At 35.0% G+C, this 20,477-nt stretch overlaps 1 protein-coding gene across 1 annotated transcript; it reads left to right on the plus strand.

The window, feature by feature from the left end:
• The first annotated feature begins 217 nt into the window (after positions 1-217).
• On the plus strand, positions 218-13,463 carry LOC138695939 (L-selectin). Its single transcript, XM_069820340.1, has 5 exons — positions 218-479; positions 2,203-2,344; positions 3,077-3,256; positions 6,493-6,658; positions 12,859-13,463. The coding sequence occupies exons 2-5, from the start codon at positions 2,224-2,226 to the stop codon at positions 13,061-13,063; spliced, it is 672 nt and encodes a 223-aa protein (XP_069676441.1). The 5' UTR covers positions 218-479; positions 2,203-2,223; the 3' UTR covers positions 13,064-13,463.
• Positions 13,464-20,477: the final 7,014 nt, after the last annotated feature.

The raw sequence follows: 20,477 nt of genomic DNA on the forward strand, positions 1-20,477 counted from the left end.
GTTCTTGTAGTAAATCAGTCTATTTCTATTTGAAATATCCCTCCTCCCATTTTTTGTACCAAGATCGTAAACTCAGGAGACCGCCCTCTTGCTCTTGGCCTTCATGACATCCTGCTAAAATGCTGGAAAGCTCCAGAAAAACGGCACGTGTTCGGGTCACTAATGACTTAATTGCGTATAAGTGTAGAGGTCTCTACATTTTAAACCATTAAGGGTAGGAAAAGGAGCAACATGAATCGTGTCCTGTTTTCAGATTCCTGAGTGTGTTGAAATTGTTTGTGAATAATGGGGATATCTTCATAGCTTTTAGCAAGAATATCTCTTGACATGGAATTGTGCTTAACTGTTTATCTCTAGACTTTCACCAAGGCCAAAACTTATATGATGTTGAAAATAGCAATAAGAGAAAACGACGGAAGCTATATAAATATTATGGTGAAGCAGAAAAATACCACAACTGACATAACCAACGGAGGGAGGTGAGTAGCACTTCAATAATTCAGCTCTGTGCATTAGACCTATCTGAATTAAATTGCCATCAAATGCAATTTTATTATTCCCATTATTGTACCGAATATATTTTTTTCCTTTAACATTACCCTACGTTTTATTTTCTAAAATAACAAGTAAGAAGAATGGAAAGTAATATATGGTAATGCTATTGTGATCTAGAAGATATTATTTAAGTATTTGATCATGTTTACGGTTACTCATAGATGTAAGTCGTAATGTTTTTATGTTTTCTATGAATATGTAAACGTAATTAATTAATTAACTCTCTCTTTCTCTCCCACTTACAGAGATATAATATGTAGGCCTATGTGTGTATATACAGGATGATTCACGAGGATTTACCGTCACTTACGGAACTTATTTCCGAAGACATTCTGAGCAAGAAATGTCATATAAACATTTTGTCCTAATCGCAATATTTTCAAAGTTACATTAATTTGAAGTCGTTAATAAAATACCATTACAAATAGAGAATGAACTATTCAGAAGTGTCATTTTTTTAAATTGGCTAGTGTTCTGAAGCTAAAAATGTATTTTTAATTGCTTTGTACAGACTTTATTTTTCAATTTGTAACTAAAAATGACATCATTCTTACGCATTTATCACAAAAATGTTACAAATCATACGACTTTAGTAACTCGATTATTTACAGTTTAAATATGCATCCTAATGTAAAGTCGTAAAGAATTTACAAGAGTAGCGTGATTTGTGACAATTTTTGTGGTAAATGCGTAAGAAAATGTAATTTTGTAGTTTAAAAAAATCTGTACGAAGCAACTTTGGAATTCACAAGACATTTTTAGCTTCAGAATACTAACCAATTAAATAAATGATACTCGTGAATAGTTTATTCTTTATGTGTAATATTCTTGTACCCTTAAAACTCAAGAATAACGGTATTTTACGAACAACTTCAAATTAGTGTAATTCTGAAAATATTGAGATTATGACAAATGTTTACATAACATTTTTCGCTCAGAATGTCTTCGGAAATAAGCTCCTTAAGGGACGGCAAATCCTCATGAATCACTCTGTATAAATATAATAATAATAATAATAATAATAATAAAAGTTGTGATTTTCTACATATAATATTGTCAGATCAATCATCAGTGTGCAATTTTGACTTCCATCCGTCAGAGAAAGCATAGAAGAGAACAATACAAAGACAAGAACGCTTCTCTCAAAAAATTAACACTGAACAGAAAAATATTACGTAATACAATCCAAAGCTGCGATATTGTTGATTTGAAATAAGTAAATAAATAAATGATAACATGAGAAACAAAACGACATAGCACTATGTGAAAGATATCAATACTAACTGCCCTGTCAAGCTTACATTTTATTTTCTACTTTACAATGAAATGTAAAGTGTTTTAATTCGGCAGTTTACATCAGTGAGCTATATCTGAAGATTAATCTTAATTTAAAAGTAGTGACTGTCAATCACATAGCCTTCAACAAACAAACAATAGTGTTTAATTGGCTTCAATAGCCAACAGTTCAACATTTTTTGTTACAGTATTACTTTTCAATATTTTCCATTAATCTCACAAACGTCTATCAATAATGAGTGTTTTTAAATTTATATTTATTTTATTCCAGAGTGTTCATTTTTGATTCATACACTTTTAACACTTATATATCACTAATGATAATATAACAAGTTTTAATTGTAATTGCAGGTTTATTCCAGAGCCTGCAAAATGTTGCTCAAATTCGTCATAGGGGCAATCTTTGTGGCTCTTGCACATGGTCAGTTCCAGGGTCCTCCCAGACCCGCAGGTCGCATTCTTGAGCCCCCCGTACCTGTTTTATGTGCTCAAAGTAAGTGAATATTTTTCTATTCTTGTTATTACTTTCACCTCTTATAACCTTCGATGTTATGTATAAATCAGCAGCATTCAGTTTGTGTGTTGTTAAATTTTTACCACTATTACCGGTACTGTTAAATTACTCAAATCTCCCATAGTATTCGTACTACGTATATATATATATATATATATATATATATATATATATATATATATATATATATATATAAGGATGAAGAGCATAAGGCCTGGAACAAACTGAATCTTGTGACAACAATCTCGACTGCAGGCGACAACAAGTTGCTTCCTGTTTAGCAATATTTCAAAGACTGAAAACAAGTAGAGTATAGATTCTTGGCCTTGATTCCCTTTATCGTGACGCACTAAAATCTTACTAACTTTCTCGTCGGAATATTTCAAATAAATTAGAATTGTACAGGTATTGATGATTTCGATAAATAACTTGTTTTACTCAGAAAAATCTTTCATGTTTTTACACGTTAGCTGAGCAGCTACATTTTGTCTCACTATTAAAAAGAACGCTATGCACTAAAATAAAGGTGTATCTACACGGTTCAATTTTTGCAGCAATCTGGAGAGAATGTTGAAAGAATCAAGTTGAAAACGAATGTTCAATTAAGATGCATGCAGATTTTGTGTCTACACAGTGCGCTGTATTGAACATCATCTACACTACTTCCTATATATATCACTAATTATATAACAACAAATGTTAATATTTCAGGAAAAATTCACGAGAGGTTCAATGGAAAAGGTTATTTCTACTCATGGAAGGATCCACGTACAGCAAACGTAGAAGAAGACTGGCTGGGAGGAAGAAATTATTGTCGCCAACGCTGTATGGACCTTGTCAGTTTGGAAACTAGCATGGAAAACGAGTTTATAAAGAAACGAATTGTCGAAGGTAAGGATACCGACAAGAGAAATGTGAATTTCAGGTCCGCAATAAAGTTAGACCTTCGCCTTCAGAGAGTTAGTGAAAACTTTGCTAAAATGTTTCTCAAGTTGTTCTTTGGAAGTTCTGATTGGTTCTTGCATGCAAGCTCATGTGTATTTTATGCCGCCAACTAAGAATATTATTAAACATTGCTGTTAGTTTGTTTACCAGGTCTTGCGGAAACAGACGGCGAAAAGCTTCCAGTTTAGCTACCATTGTAAACAGAAAGTGAGGAGTAAAAATTCAATTTCTGCCTGGTGTAATTCAAAAGTAATTGAAGACAGAGAATATAATATGTTACACGGTAATTTATCACTGAAATAATGATAATTTATGAACTTCGGTTCACTAAGATGTTAAATAATTTTAAATAACCAATTCTGCTAATAACTTTTCATCATCATCTTTATTTTCACTTTACATGAAGTATTGTAATGCTGCAAAAAATCGATTTCGAAATTTTCGCGGAAATATACTTTTCAGCATTCTCTTTACCGAAAAAGTAGTTTTTGACACGTCGTCTGTCCATCCATTTGTGCAAGATAGAGATAAACTAAATGAGCTTGGCAGTATGTGCCTAAATGATTTTGTTGTTTTTTTTTATTTTTTTTTTCAAATTCTGTCAGAATTTCGAAAGTTTACAGCCTTACCAGGCCAATGCAATTAATCATTATCGTTAGAGCCTGATTGTTGTAGAATTTGAATCTTTTGTTATAATGACATTTGTTACACGTGAGTGAACCACGTTGTCTTATTTTGTATATACAGTATAGCCTACATAAAGTACCGGTATATAATTAATTGAGCGGCTGGGTGCAAGAAGGGCATTTTAGAGGATGTGCCCTTTATGAGTAAAATGCTCTATTGTGTTCTCTGATCTGTTATGTATATGATCACCAATTTGTAGTTCAATACTGTGATCACAGAAATGTAAAGGAGTGCATACATAATACTATTAAGGTTTGAATTTTCAACATCAATTTTCTCAAAACTTGCATTTGAGATAAGTGCCTTTCTTGCATCCAACTCCTCAATTTATGTATGTATGTCGAATAATATATTTTCTGACCATTTTTATCTTCTTTCCTGAAATAGGCTGTGATTCTAGCTGTGTTTCACAGTATTCCAAAGATAGGATCCAGCCCACATTAATTTATGAAATACTTGATTTTTCATATAATGCTAAGATTTATAATTTAATTTAAGAGATACCGTATTTAAAATACAGAGGAATCAGATGATTTTCAAATGGAAATAACTCAGTAGTTATGTCTATTAGAACAAATCTATTACTGCAAAAAAAAAAAACTGGTCATGCATGCCATTTTCACCATCAATGTTGGCGATTTCCTGGGCAACAGCAATCTTCAGGTCATTAGTTGTTTGGGGCATGTTTATGTACACTTTGGACTTCAGTAACCCCACAGAAAGTAGTCGCAGACGGTAAGGTCAGGCGAGCGGGGAGGTCAGGGAATGTCGCCATGCCGAGAAATGATGTGCCCTGGAAGCATTTGGCGCAGAACTGTCATTGAATTTTCTGCTATATGAGCTGTGGCACCAACTTGCTGAAACCATACAATTTGTCTAACAATCACACGTAGACGCCAACGCAGTTCTGGTTGAAACCTCAGCATTTCGATAGCGTTCACTATTCACTGACACAGTGTTCCTGTTCTCCTAAAAAAAAAAAAAAAAAAATACGGGCCTATGACGCAGTATCTAGACACAACACACCAAACTGTAACCTTTGCACAGTGAAGCGGACGCTCGTGTAGTTCGTTAAGATTTTCGGGGACCCAGTATCTAAATTTCTGCTTATTAACATAACCATTTATATGGAAATATGCCTCGTCACTCATGAACATAACAACTTCGTCAGCCAAAATTTCCACCATTCTCTCGGCGAATGTCCTGCATTGGACATAGTCTTCCTCATTCAATTGCTGACACAGAACCTGTAGATAACACAAACAGCCTACATTATCATCAATTCACAGCAGTCAAGTCAGCTACCTACAGTACAGTAGTTATACAGGTACAGTTATCGGAGGTGTTAAGTTGTGTTTTTCAAGATGCCTTATAAATTTTCGACTAGAGAATATGCCGATATTGTGTATGTTTATGGTTTGTGTGATGGAAGTTCCTTGCATGCCATCGCTGAATATGAACGACGCTTTCCGAACAGAAGGGTACCATATCGAAGAGTACTTACTGTCTATGGGGTTAGATGAAAGACTTGGTATAGCAAAGGAAGGGGGAAACGAGAGAGGCGTTAATCGACCTATTTTGGATGCGGAACAGAGAACAGTTACGTGCAACTCTCCCACGCAATTCAGGCCCGAGCGCAACAGTGCATTGAAGCAGAAGGAGGTACCTTTGAAAATGTGCGAAAATATCGACCCCCGACGTCTAGAATATTACGTATGTATGCATACATGAATATAAACTTTAAATTTGTTCATTATCTGTCTCTAAATGCGAGTTAGTAAAATGGAATCTTAGAAGTTTTTGTGACATCAAAGAACCAAGAGTCATAAGTTTATATGGATGAAACTTAAGATCTGAATGCAATATTCGGCGCACAGAACGTTCTGAAAGTCTCAGTGCTATAGCTTTCTGTCTAGCTGATCGATGTGGACTCCTCGTAACAGCCACTCTTACTCTCTCAATGTTATCTGCGTTCGTACACTTCGAACATGTCCCGGTGGTTTCTTCTTGCAAGCTAATGCTGATAATCTAAAGTTTTGTACTCATCTCAATATGGTATTGCGAGCAGGAACGGCTCCGTGGTGGCCAACATTAAATTGGAGATGAAAGGCACACTAGGTTTTCACAACTGAATCACATTTCTTGAAAGATGTCTCGATAACGAAAGCACGATGCTCTGAGCTCCATACTTTCATGATTACACAAAATGGCATCAAAAATGCTAACAAACGACAGTCGATTGATATCCATAATCCCTCAATGTTGCTCAGTAAACAGCTTTCTAAAACCGTCTGATGCCTTTGCCGCATCTTGTATTTCTGAATATTTTGTTCTTATAAATATATAATTATGCTAATTAAATAAAAACATCCTATATATTTAACAGCGAGTTGTCTTTGTGTTCTCCTACAAGTAGCATTATGGAACAGGGAGAGGTGCATCAACATACTTTCACTCACCAAAGGATATGTAATAATTTGTGACATTTTGTGTAGGTAACGTCAAATACATCTGGACAAGTGGTCGTCTCTGTGACTTCAAGGGCTGCAATAGACCTGACTTACAACCCCTGAATATTAACGGATGGTTCTGGACAGCTGAACTCAAAAAATTGGCTCCCACAACTGATCGTGTACAAAATGATTGGAGTGAAACTGGAGGGTAAGTTGCAATGATCTCTAAAGATTATGTCTTTGAAGCACGTGATGCATGACATCACACTTGTCTAACTTGATCTAGGTGTATTCTGTTTCAACGATTCTATTCTCTCAATTCACGACAGTCAGTCGCTGACTTTACGATGTCTAGGATTAAAACAGACCAGTTCAAACCTCATAAAAGCAAGAATGATAATAATAATGATTTCAATAATATAGATTTAAAAGTCATATATACATCATGATGTCAGTGCAAAATAATGCCAACAAATGAGAAATGTCATTGTTGTCACAAAAGTGACTATTATTATTTCCCTCTCTGTCTCCTTCTCTTTTTTTACTATCTTTATTACTCTATCTGTCTCTCCTTTTATTACCTTTATTCCTCTTTCTCTCAGATTACAATCTTTATTACTCTCTATCTTGCTCTCATTTTACTATCTTCATTCCCCACACTCTTCCTCTCCTTTTCTTATCTTTATTCCCCACTCTCTTCCTCTCTTTTTACTATCTTTATTCCCCAATCTCTTCCTCCATTTTTACTATCTTTATTCCCCACTCTCTTCCTTCCTTTTTACTATCTTTATTCCCCACTCTCTTCCTCTCCTTTTCTTATCTTTATTCCCCACTCTCTTCCTCTCTTTTTACTATCTTTATTCCCCAATCTCTTCCTCCATTTTTACTATCTTTATTCCCCACTCTCTTCCTTCCTTTTTACTATCTTTATTCCCCACTCTCTTCCTCTCTTTTTACATCTTTATTCCCCACTCTCTTCCTCCATTTTTACTATCTTTATTCCCCACTCTCTTCCTTCCTTTTTACTATCTTTATTCCCCACTCTCTTCCTCTCTTTTTACATCTTTATTCCCCACTCTCTTCCTCTCTTTTTACTATCTTTATTCCCCACTCTCTTCCTCTCTTTTTACATCTTTATTCCCCACTCTCTTCCTCCCTTTTTACTATCTTTATTCCCCACTCTCTTCCTTCCTTTTTACTATCTTTATTCCCCACTCTCTTCCTCCCTTTTTACTATCTTTATTCCCCACTCTCTTCCTCCCTTTTTACTATCTTTATTCCCCACTCTCTTCCTTTCTTTTTACTATCTTTATTCCCCACTCTCTTCCTCCCTTTTTACTATCTTTATTCCCCACTCTCTTCCTTCCTTTTTACTATCTTTATTCCCCACTCTCTTCCTCTCTTTTTACATCTTTATTCCCCACTCTCTTCCTCTCTTTTTACTATCTTTATTCCCCACTCTCTTCCTCTCTTTTTACATCTTTATTCCCCACTCTCTTCCTCCCTTTTTACTATCTTTATTCCCCACTCTCTTCCTTCCTTTTTACTATCTTTATTCCCCACTCTCTTCCTCCCTTTTTACTATCTTTATTCCCCACTCTCTTCCTCCCTTTTTACTATCTTTATTCCCCACTCTCTTCCTTTCTTTTTACTATCTTTATTCCCCACTCTCTTCCTCCCTTTTTACTATCTTTATTCCCCACTCTCTTCCTTCCTTTTTACTATCTTTATTCCCCACTCTCTTCCTCCCTTTTTACTACCTTTATTCCCCACTCTCTTCCTCCCTTTTTACTATCTTCATTCCCCACTCTCTTCCTCCCTTTTTACTATCTTTATTCCCCACTCTCTTCCTCCCTTTTTACTATCTTTATTCCCCACTCTCTTCCTTCCTTTTTACTATCTTTATTCCCCACTCTCTTCCTTCCTTTTTACTATCTTTATTCCCACTCTCTTCCTATCTTTTTACCATCTTTATTCCCCACTTTCTTCCTCCCTTTTTACCATCTTTATTCCCCAATCTCTTCCTCCATTTTTACTATCTTTATTCCCCACTCTCTTCCTTCCTTTTTACTATCTTTATTCCCCACTCTCTTCCTCTCTTTTTACATCTTTATTCCCCACTCTCTTCCTCCATTTTTACTATCTTTATTCCCCACTCTCTTCCTTCCTTTTTACTATCTTTATTCCCCACTCTCTTCCTCTCTTTTTACATCTTTATTCCCCACTCTCTTCCTCTCTTTTTACTATCTTTATTCCCCACTCTCTTCCTCTTTTTACATCTTTATTCCCCACTCTCTTCCTCCCTTTTTACTATCTTTATTCCCCACTCTCTTCCTTCCTTTTTACTATCTTTATTCCCCACTCTCTTCCTCCCTTTTTACTATCTTTATTCCCCACTCTCTTCCTCCCTTTTTACTATCTTTATTCCCCACTCTCTTCCTTTCTTTTTACTATCTTTATTCCCCACTCTCTTCCTCCCTTTTTACTATCTTTATTCCCCACTCTCTTCCTTCCTTTTTACTATCTTTATTCCCCACTCTCTTCCTCCCTTTTTACTATCTTTATTCCCCACTCTCTTCCTCTCTTTTCACCATCTTTATTCCCCACTTTCTTCCTCCCTTTTTACCATCTTTATTCCCCAATCTCTTCCTCCCTTTTTACTATCTTTATTCCCCACTCTCTTCCTTCCTTTTTACTATCATTATTCCCCACTCTCTTCCTTCCTTTTTACTATCTTTATTCCCCACTCTCTTCCTCTCTTTTTACCATCTTTATTCCCCACTTTCTTCCTCCCTTTTTACCATCTTTATTCCCCACTCTCTTCCTCCCTTTTTACTATCTTTATTCCCCACTCTCTTCCTCCCTTTTACTATCTTCATTCCCCACTCTCTTCCTCCCTTTTTACTATCTTTATTCCCCACTCTCTTCCTCCCTTTTTACTATCTTTATTCCCCACTCTCTTCCTTCCTTTTTACTATCTTTATTCCCCACTCTCTTCCTTCCTTTTTACTATCTTTATTCCCCACTCTCTTCCTCTCTTTTTACCATCTTTATTCCCCACTTTCTTCCTCCCTTTTTACCATCTTTATTCCCCACTCTCTTCCTCCCTTTTTACTATCTTTATTCCCCACTCTCTTCCTCCCTTTTTACTATCTTCATTCCCCACTCTCTTCCTCCCTTTTTACTATCTTTATTCCCCACTCTCTTCCTCCCTTTTTACTGTCTTTATTCCCCACTCTCTTCCTCCCTTTTTACTATCTTTATTCCCCACTCTCTTCCTTCCTTTTTACTATCTTTATTCCCCACTCTCTTCCTCTCTTTTTACTATCTTTATTCTCACTCTTCCTGTCTTTTTACTATCTTTATTCTCCACTCTTCTCCCTGTTTTACTATCTTTATTCTTCTCTCTCGTCCAGTTCTCTCTTTCACTCTCTCTTGTCTCCCCATTTTTTTATCTTTATTCCCCTTTCTCTCATGTAGTTCAGCTATGAACTGGGAGGCACGAAAGAAGCTACCAATAACAGCAACACTCGACAAAGAGCAAGCATGACGTAGCAGCCAAACAAGGCGTATATAAAACTCGCGTATTCCTCGGGAGCTATACTTTTTTCGCTGTAAGAAAAATCCTAATGTAAACACAAGCACGTGGCTGTCATACCCGTGATTGGCTCCCAGTCGAAACACTCACACGACGCAGGAAAATATAGTTCCGTATTTGGAAACCATAATCTTGTATTATTTGAAAATAAAAAATTTAATTGTAGTTGTTAAATACGATGAAAGATGTAACTTCACTTATATGTAAAACTCTATGTAAAATAAAAGCTACTTTTATATTTTGTTCTGTACTATGAACGCGGATGAATACCAACAGTAATACCGAGGTAGTCTGTTCTTGTAACAAGTTGGCGTCACTTGAGTTCGTAGTTGTTCACATAAGCACGTGGTACTGTAGTATGGCTTCTGCATCCTGGAAGGAATAACACCTTTGTCCAGCATAAGTTTAAAATAATTTAATTTCAGTACCGGTAATTATAAAAGTTTTCTAAGTAAACTAATGCGTAGTAGTGAGGTTGGGTCTACTTGACGAGTAACGGGAAATGTTTAACATGGAACAGAATGTACAACAGTAGGCGGGATCACATACTGAGAATCTATGGCGCCAAACAGCGGCCAATGAAGCCTCACTTCAATCACGTGCTATTGTTTATATTAGGATTTTTCTTACAGCGAAAATATTATAGCAATGCAGAGAGTTCAAGTTTCCACCTCATTAATTAATTTGATAAAAACTTTCATTCATACCCTCATTACAATACATCAGAGAGGGCTCTTAAGAGAACAATACTCTTATTACTAATTCATATTATGTTGGCAACCAGCGATAGAACAATGTTGTAGACAAGTAATAGTACCACAGTCTAGTATATACAGTCACGAAGTTCAATACGTACCGTAGTTAATATGCATCCATAGGTGGTTGATAACCACTAAGATAGCTACTTTCGCCTCATTACAGACAATACAAAATAGTACCGGCACAGTCTATTGCTTCTAGTACCCTCATAAACTCAAGCTTCGTGACTGTAGGCCTATATACTAGACAGTGGTAGTACTCTCTAGTGTGCAGGCTCTTGGAGGCCTCCATTCGCCTTCTCGCTTCCAAGTATAATTTTGGTGTTGAGTCCAGATGGGATGCCCTCTGATTTGGGCATTTGTGAAGATGATGCATGTCCATCACTGACAAAGAGACACAAAAGAAGTATCTAATATACAAGGAATTGCTGAAATATTACAAGGAATTGGTAGAATTAGGACAAATAGAAAGTAGTGAATATTGATGTGGTTGTGATTTCTAAAACAAAACAAGTAGCCTAAGAATTAATGAAAATATATAAATATATTACCATTAAATGAAGCTATAAGGGCAGCAGCAAACATTGCAAGATTAAAAACAAAAGAGAGTTGGAAAACCGAAATTCATGGTTAAGAACGTAAAAAAAAAAAAAATACATATGTTAAAAATGAAAAGGAGAGAGAATATCCAATGTGGGTGAAGTATATAGGCAGAAGCGAAATTATCAGTAGAAATAATTCAGTTCTGAAGATGGCTCCCAAGCCGAAACTAGTCAACTAGGTATTTATAAACTTAATTCAATATTAACACGTTAAAGTAATCACTATATATTGCATTCCTAGGAAATAAAAAATTGTATGAAGATCTATAAATGAAATTAAATAAAATCATCTCAAATTATTATGCTTCTGAAAATAACAATAATGAATTTGATGCTGCTGATTATTATTATTAATTACTTATTATTATTATTATTATTATTATTATTATTATTATTATTATTATTATTATTATTATTATTTCATCTGGCGGAGTTAAGGTCATTAGGCGTTCTCTACCACACCACCAGAATACAAATAGGCATATACCAAATTATTATTATTATTATTATTATTATTATTATTATTATTATTATTATTATTATTATTATTATTATTTCATCTGGCGGAGTTGAGGTCATTAGGCGTTCTCTACCACACCACCAGAATACAAATAGGCATATACCAAATTATTATTATTATTATTATTATTATTATTATTATTATTATTATTATTATTATTATTTCATCTGGCGGAGTTAAGGTCATTAGGCGTTCTCTACCACACCACCAGAATACAAATAGGCATATACCAAATTATTATTATTATTATCATTATTATTATTATTATTATTATTATTTCATCTGGCGGAGTTAAGGTCATTAGGCGTTCTCTACCACACCACCAGAATACAAATAGGCATATACCAAATTATTATTATTATTATTATTATTATTATTATTATTATTATTATTATTTCATCTGGCGGAGTTAAGGTCATTAGGCGTTCTCTACCACACCACCAGAATACAAATAGGCATATACCAAATTATTATTATTATTATTATTATTATTATTATTATTATTATTATTATTTCATCTGGCGGAGTTAAGGTCATTAGGCGTTCTCTACCACACCACCAGAATACAAATAGGCATATACCAAATTATTATTATTATTATTATTATTATTATTATTATTGTTGTTGTTATTATTATTATTATTATTATTATTATTATTATTTCATCTGGCGGAGTTAAGGTCATTAGGCGTTCTCTACCACATCACCAGAATACAAATAGGCATATACCAAATTATTATTATTATCATTATTATTATTATTATTATTATTATTATTATTATTATTATTATTATTATTTCATTTGGCGGAGTTAAGGTCATTAGGCGTTCTCTACCACACCACCAGAATACAAATAGGCATATACCAAATTATTATTATTATTATTATTATTATTATTATTATTATTATTAAAATGAACTTCTATTGTAGAATTGGAAAACCTCAACCTGACAACAGAGAGTACGTACAGCAGAACGGAGCCGCAGAGAATTGCTTAGCTGTACTCAACAACTTCTATAAGGACGGTGTCCACTGGCATGATGTTGCCTGTCACCATCGCAAACCATTCGTGTGTGAGGAGAACGAATCACTATTGAAATATGTCCAATTTACAAATCCAAATTTACGGTTATAAATTAGATGTAATGTGAAATATTTAAAAATATAAAGCCTTTCAAAACCATGTGATATGTGATTATATTCTGATAAGAAATTGCTTTACAGTGAAGTAAGAATATTTATTTGCAGCATTTCTTTCAGGTCTAGAGAATTTGTAAATGAATTATTTTATGACGTTGCAGTCAACGTAAGTCTTTCATAACATGTTTGTAATGCTGTAATGTTTATTCTCTAGCCACATAACTGCATAGACGAAAGGAAACAATAATTTTGAACAGACTTAATTTAAGTAAGTACAATGATTCCTGCAAGCTCACACAAAAATGTAATGACAGTTTCTGAATACAACCATTGATTCATAAAACTGTTAAATTAAACAAATAAAATGAAAAGTTAAGACTTTTACGTTAAAAAGTATGTGTGTGTGCGTGTGTGTGTATCTAATGCTCTGGATTTAACAATGAAGTCATCATCCTTCTTGCTTCCCAATATTTTGATGGAAGGTCCACAAATGTCCTAAGAGTTTCACAATTAGCCAGGTGCTCCATCTCCATGTCCTCTTCTCTGGTGCACAGTAAGCATTTAGGTGAATTCAGTACTCCAATACGATGGAGGTATTTACTGAGGCAATCATGACCAGTAATCAATCTAAACATGGCCACGGCAGATTTTCGAGGTAGATCAGGAATTAGTTTTGGATCTTTGAATGATTCTTTCCATTCTAACTGAAAAACAAATGCACATATATTCAAGGCACAAGAATATATCAGAAAACACGTTTATCTCAATTTCGACAAAATGACAGTTAGTAGGATTAGTGGGATTTTTCTTGTATATATCAGTGGCAGTTTCTGCCTGGTTATAGGTTTGTGCAGTCAACAAATTTATTGTGTTCTTTTAGTTGAATCGAGATTGAATTGTCACTTGAAGAGCATCGTTTCAAAACGTATTAATTCCCCCAGTGGACGAAATTAAATTTGTTACTTTCTATTTATTTATCTTTTAGGCTGTGAAGTCTGATGGTTCCAAGTCGTCATATTTGTAAACTGTGAAACCAGTACTTAAAAATGGTTTTGTGTAGTGTTTTGAAAACTTCCCCGGTTTACGAGTAATCCAGTTTTTCGTCGTTCGTGTAAAAAAATTGTAAGTTGCACATAATACATTTTGAAACGATGCTCCTCACTTCTCCTAATAGTGTTTCAATTAATTCTTTCTGAGCAGAGATATGTTAACATTGATTTTCATTCAGTCCTGTGATGTATAGCAATTTTTCTGTCACCCAGCTAATGATAAGAATTCTCATTCGCTCCTCATGTGCATGCATCTAGCGTAGCAATTTCAGAAACGGAGCCATTAAGCTTTGTATTGTGAATGATAGTGGCAGTTGGCATACAACCTAATAACAGCTGATCCTATACATAGTTACGTTTAATCCATTATTTCATTGTACCTACAAAGGAACACTCTTCTCAAATTTCGTTATTTGTTTCTTTCTGTCAGGGTTAAATGAATGTTGCATGGTCTGAGGACCATTTTCAGAATGTAAGATTTATGTAGACCTACAATTCTGTTAACTATAATAATCTATACATTACATCACAAACCGCCACTGGTAGATATGAATGTTTATTTTTAATTTTTAAAAATATATCGGTACCGTGATTTTTTTTTTATTTTCTCAAACAATAATGGAAAATGAAGGATGTGATTTTCTTCTCTCGCTATAAGTAGAATTTAAAGTCTGGTGTCCACACCTGTGGAGTAACAGCTAGCGCGTCTCACCGCGAAACCAGGTGGCCTGGGTTCGATTCCCGGTCGGGGCAAGTTACCTGGTTGAGATTTTTTCCGGGGTTTTCCCTCAACTCAATATCAACAAATGCTGGGTAACTTTCGGTGCTGGACACCGGACTCATTTCACCGGCATTATTACCTTCTTCTCATTCAGACGCTAAATAACCTAAGATGTTGATAAAGTGTCGTAAAATAACTACTAAAAAAAAATAAAGCCTGATCCAGATGCAACAGCTTACTTGATACTTTACTTGCACATGCTTTTAGTTTCAAGTAAGGAGCGTGTGGACAGTGAAACTGAGCGATTTTTAGAACTGAATGCCTCCAACTCGTTGTTCAGTCTTCGTTCAGTTCTAAAAATCGCTTAGTTTTACGATCCACACACTCCTGCTTACTTGCAACTAAAAGCATGTACAAGTAAATATCAAGTAAACTGTTGCATCTGGATCAGGCTTAACATTTTTTCCTATTTTTATATACTGTTAGGCTTACATATTTGGTGAAGTAATATAATCCTTAAATTGCCAATGTATCCTATAGGATACAACAGGTTAATAGGCTATATGCTATAGAACAATAGAAAAAAATTAGTAGGAAAATAAAAATTTCACAATAATATAATACTGCACAACGTATAAAATATGGACATTGTGATAGTTGTTTTCTTTACAGTCCGACACGGTTTAATAAACTAATGTGAGAAATGAAGTCGTGGACAGCGATGAGGGGTGGTCCTCCAGCTTGGGGGTTGGGCGAAGGGCTAACAACCCTTCACAGTAAAAAAACAGCTTGTTACGAATCCTTCAAATAAGTTAAATCCAGACGTTTGAGATGGGCAGGGCATGTAGCATGTATGGGCGAATCCAGAAATGCATATAGAGTGTTAGTTGGGAGGCCGGAGGGAAAAAGACCTTTAGGGAGGCCGAGACGTAGATGGGAAGATAATATTAAAATGGATTTGAGGGAGGTGGGATATGATGATAGAGAATGGATTAATTTTGCTCAGGATAGGGACCAATGGCGGGCTTATGTGAGGGCAGCAATGAACCTCTGGGTTCCTTAAAAGCCAGTAAGTAAATAAGTAAGTAATGTGAGAAATGAAGTTCTGCCAATTTTAGGGTTAATATTACACTAAGATGCGCGACTTCTTCACATCTATCTGAACAGTGATTCTAAATTTGTGTATTTTTGTTAGTAATTTCATAGAAAATTCGAGTTATGTTTTATCCTCGAAAAGATCCTAAATTTGACATTTAATGTAATATGTTTTAAAAACCTATAACTGAACCAAGGATATTTCAATACTGAAATCTCTTACTTTAAAAGTTCTGCCTATCAAACACACGATATTTAATATATTATTTTAAATAAGCATACAAAACCTAGATTTTATATAATTATTTTTAAATAGATATTAATTTAAGAATTTTATATTGTATTTCAGACTTTCTCTAATTTCTTAATGTCTATCAACATTTTACTTGAACACGTCTCTTGCAATTAATATAAATAGCCTATCACAATTTATTTTCCACATGTATGTTATATATAGACAGTGTTTCTCAAACTTTTTTGAAGTAGGGACCACTTTTTTAAGTCAGAACTGTTCCGCGGACCATCTTACTCTTGTTCCCTTCGATATCAAATTTATCATTTTTTTTAAATAGAATTAATTAGTTATAATATTTTTGTAATTATATTTCTTGTAGCCAGTAACTTATAACAAGCAAGTAACTTATAACAAATTCTGTGCATTGTTGAATCATCGCTTGCCTGTTATTATTTAATAGCAGTTAGTTGTTTGAAATCCTTCTTATGTGGTACACGCTAGTAATTGTCCATGTCTCTGTTAAATAGTGCCCATTTTAAATAATGGAAAACTGGCTTCGATCCGGATCTTTGAAGAGAAAAGGAATATGATGATATGCTTCATTTAAGCAGTGCTAATAGTTCAGAAGCTGTGTGTGAAGAAATATATTAATTATAGTGCCATTAAAGAAATATCTAGTCCTAGCGGTAGCTATTCAAAGAAAAAATACTTTCGTAAATATTACAAGAGTTATTTGGAACTTGGATTTACTTGGTGTGGCAATAAGAGTGATCCAAAACCTCAGTGCGTTGTTTGTTACGAAGGGCTTTCAAACGAGCGTATGAAACCCACAAAATTGAAACGACACTTAGAGACGACACACGCAAGTGTAAAAAGTAAACTTGTCGGATTTTAAAATAGGCGGAGTCTAACATTTCTTATATCGTCATCTGGAAAAACAAATAAAAAAATTAATGCAGAAACATGCCCGGTTTTCAACAAGTAAAGATACAATTTGGCACATTCTACTATTGGTCTATGACGTACAGTACGTGCAGACTGGGTGTCGGCAAAACTATTAAGAAAGTCATCAATACATGAAAAGGTTGGTACTTTAGTCCTCTGTTATGAATTAGGGTGGTCCCTGGCTGGTTACAGACTCGGCACCAGATATGCAGAGAAAATATGGCAATAAACACCACGTTCATAGTGCTTTAAATCTCTCTTTTGTTGTTGAGAGTTGAGTGGGAAGTGAGTAGATGGGTAGGGTAAGAAATTTAATAGAATATTAGTACTGGGAGAAAAAGTGAAAGGCGATTGTCATGTGTCATTTCCAAAGTCTGAGATTTTCAGCTATATTATGAAACGCAATTCGTTTGAATTTTATTTTTTCTTCTATCTTTTTTGAAGGACCACAAGGACAGAACTCGAGGACCACAGGTGGTCCGCGGACCATAGTTTGAGAAACGCTGATATAGACTATTTTGATCACAGAAAGTAAACAACTTGCCGCAGTATTTATACTTTATTTTCTGAAGAAACATATGATTTCACGTTCATCTTTATATAATTGTAAACATGTTGTTATAAATGTCCCTGCAGTGTTAAACTTTCTATATCAACAGTAACACATACACATGTCATCACAAATTCATTTTCACATCTTCCAGGTAAATTATGTCATCATCAGAGATCAATTTCTCTTTCAAATATGTCACTTGTACACAAGTCCGTTATTGCTATTATTGTACGGGTGGTGAAATCCTAGCCTTGAATCACAGTTACTTTCACTCTCTCATGGTTCAATCAAAAGACACTTATTCTAAGTTCCTTACGCACTGAATATGAAAATGGTTTTCCCACATTCAAGAAAATGGTACAGTAGTGGCTAACAATTTATTTCTTTGTAGGACGTGTAATGATTTGTATCTACCTAAGACTCTTAACTGTGTAATTTTAGTTAGCTATGGTTTAATGAAGTTTATAATAATTATATTCTGATGTTAATAAAATATAGTACACACAGATCTGGCTTTCAGGTAGTAGCTCCCTGTAAAGCAGGTTTGAATAATTTTAAGGAAAAATTGTTCCAGGGCCGGTTATCGATCCCGGAGTCCTTCTATTAGCGCGCGAACGCTCTTCCGACTGATCTACCCCAGGAACTATATACGACACCGTCACAATTTTTCCTTGTATCCACACGATTCAAATGAGCTGACAAGACGGGATCGATACCCGTCCCCGGAACAATTTTTCCTTGAAATTATTCAAACCTGCTTTACAGGGAGCTACTACCTGAAAGCCAGATTTGTATAATACATTCGTTACTGGAGGTACGTTAACAGAAAGCCACAATTTAAGTCACACAAGTATTTGTGTGCACTCATAGTTGAGTTCTGGCGTCTTGTCAGCTCATTTGAGTCGTGTGGATACAAAGGATAAATTGTGACGGTGTCATGTATAGTTCCTGAGGTAGCTCAGTCGGAAGAGTGTTCGTGTGCTAAGCAAAGGGCCCCGGGATTGATACCCGGCCCCGGAACAATTTTTCCTTGAAATTATTCAAAATATAGTAGAGTTCGATTATCCGGACTATACAGGCCAAGGGCAATCCGGATAAGAAAAAATCCGAATAATACGGCATGTGAGAGCGCTATGTAGTTTTTGATCCTGTAATCTTAAAGGGACAAATGTCGGACGTAGTAATGTAGAAAGATGTTATTCACATGTCTATAATAAACGAGTTTTTATTTATTATACAATACACTAGATAACTGACATAAAAATTTTGTTATTGTTCAGTACTGTAATTTACTGTAATTAAAAAAAAAAAAGCAATCCAGATAACACAGACGGCCGGATAATTGAAGTCTGGATAATCAGGACTCTACTGTAATCAGATTGCAGGCTATATCCTCTCAAATAGTACTATAAGAAATAAGAGCTACACTATTGCTGAATGTTTCTGGTCGTGCTGACCAGACCACATACTACCCCACGCTGGTTGGATGATCGTTAACCTATGCTGAAGTTTTTGGATGTGAGTCTAGCAGTCAGCTGGTTGGTGTTGGCCCTTTATGGGCTGTAGCACCAAAGACTGTGATTATTATTATTATTATTATTATTATTATTATTATTATTATTATTATTATTACATTTCATCAGTGTGGTTTTAGGCGTAATAGATCGACTATTGATCAGATTTTTTGCATTCGACATATATTGGAGAAAAAATGGGAGTATAAGGGTACAGTACATCAGTTATTCATAGATTTCAAAAAGAAGTATGACTCGGTTAAGAGAGAAGTTTTATATAATATTCTTATTGAATTTGGTATTCCCAAGAAACTAGTTCGATTAATTAAAATGTGTCTCAGTGAAACATACAGCAGAGTCCGTATAGGTCAGTTTCTATCTGATCCTTTTCCAATTCACTGCGGGCTAAAGCAGGGAGATGCACTATCACCTTTACTTTTTAACTTCGCTTTAGAATATGCCATTAGGAAAGTTCAGGATAACAGGCAGGGTTTGGAATTGAATGGGCTACATCAGCTTCTTGTCTATGCGGATGACGTGAATATGTTAGGAGAAAATCCACAAACGATTAGGGAAAACGCGGAAATTCTAGTTGAAGCAAGTAAAGCGATAGGGTTGGAAGTAAATCCCGAAAAGACTAAGTATATGATTATGTCTCGTGACCAGAATATTGTACGAAATGGACTATAAAAATTGGAGATTTATCCTTCGAAGAGGTGGAAAAATTCAAATATCTTGGAGCAACAGTAACAAATATAAATGACACTCGGGAGGAAATTAAACGCAGAATAAATATGGGAAATGCCTGTTATTATTCGGTTGAGAAGTTTTTGCAATCTAGTCTTCTGTCAAAAAATCTGAAAGTTAGAATTTATAAAACAGTTATATTACCGGTTGTTCTGTATGGTTGTGAAATTTGGACTCTCACTTTGAGAGAGGAACAGAGATTAAGGTTCTTAGGAAAATATTTGGGGCTAAGAGGGAATGGAGAATGGAGAAAGTTACACAACGCAGAGCTGCACGCATTGTATACTTCACCTGACATAATTAGGAATATAAAATCCAGACGTTTGAGATGGGCAGGACATGTAGCACGTATGGGCGAATCCAGAAATGCATATAGAGTGTTAGTTGGGAGGCTGGAGGGAAAAAGACCTTTAGGGAGGCCGAGACGTAGATGGGAAGATAATATTAAAATGGATTTGAGGGAGGTGGGATATGATGGTAGAGACTGGATTAATCTTGCTCAGGATAGGGACCAATGGCGGGCTTATGTGAAGGCGGCAATGAACCTGCG

This window comes from Periplaneta americana, chromosome 3 (assembly GCF_040183065.1).
Source record: "Periplaneta americana isolate PAMFEO1 chromosome 3, P.americana_PAMFEO1_priV1, whole genome shotgun sequence".
Lineage (NCBI taxonomy): Eukaryota > Metazoa > Arthropoda > Insecta > Blattodea > Blattidae > Periplaneta > Periplaneta americana.

Excerpts from the sequence above, each read along its gene's own strand:
- LOC138695939 (XM_069820340.1), top strand. The coding sequence starts at position 2,224 with ATGTTGCTCAAATTCGTCATAGGGGCAATCTTTGTGGCTCTTGCACAT. Across the intron at positions 3,257-6,492 it reads AAAGAAACGAATTGTCGAAG|GTAACGTCAAATACATCTGG; the intron begins GTAAGGATACCG and ends CATTTTGTGTAG. Across the intron at positions 6,659-12,858 it reads GATTGGAGTGAAACTGGAGG|AATTGGAAAACCTCAACCTG; the intron begins GTAAGTTGCAAT and ends CTTCTATTGTAG.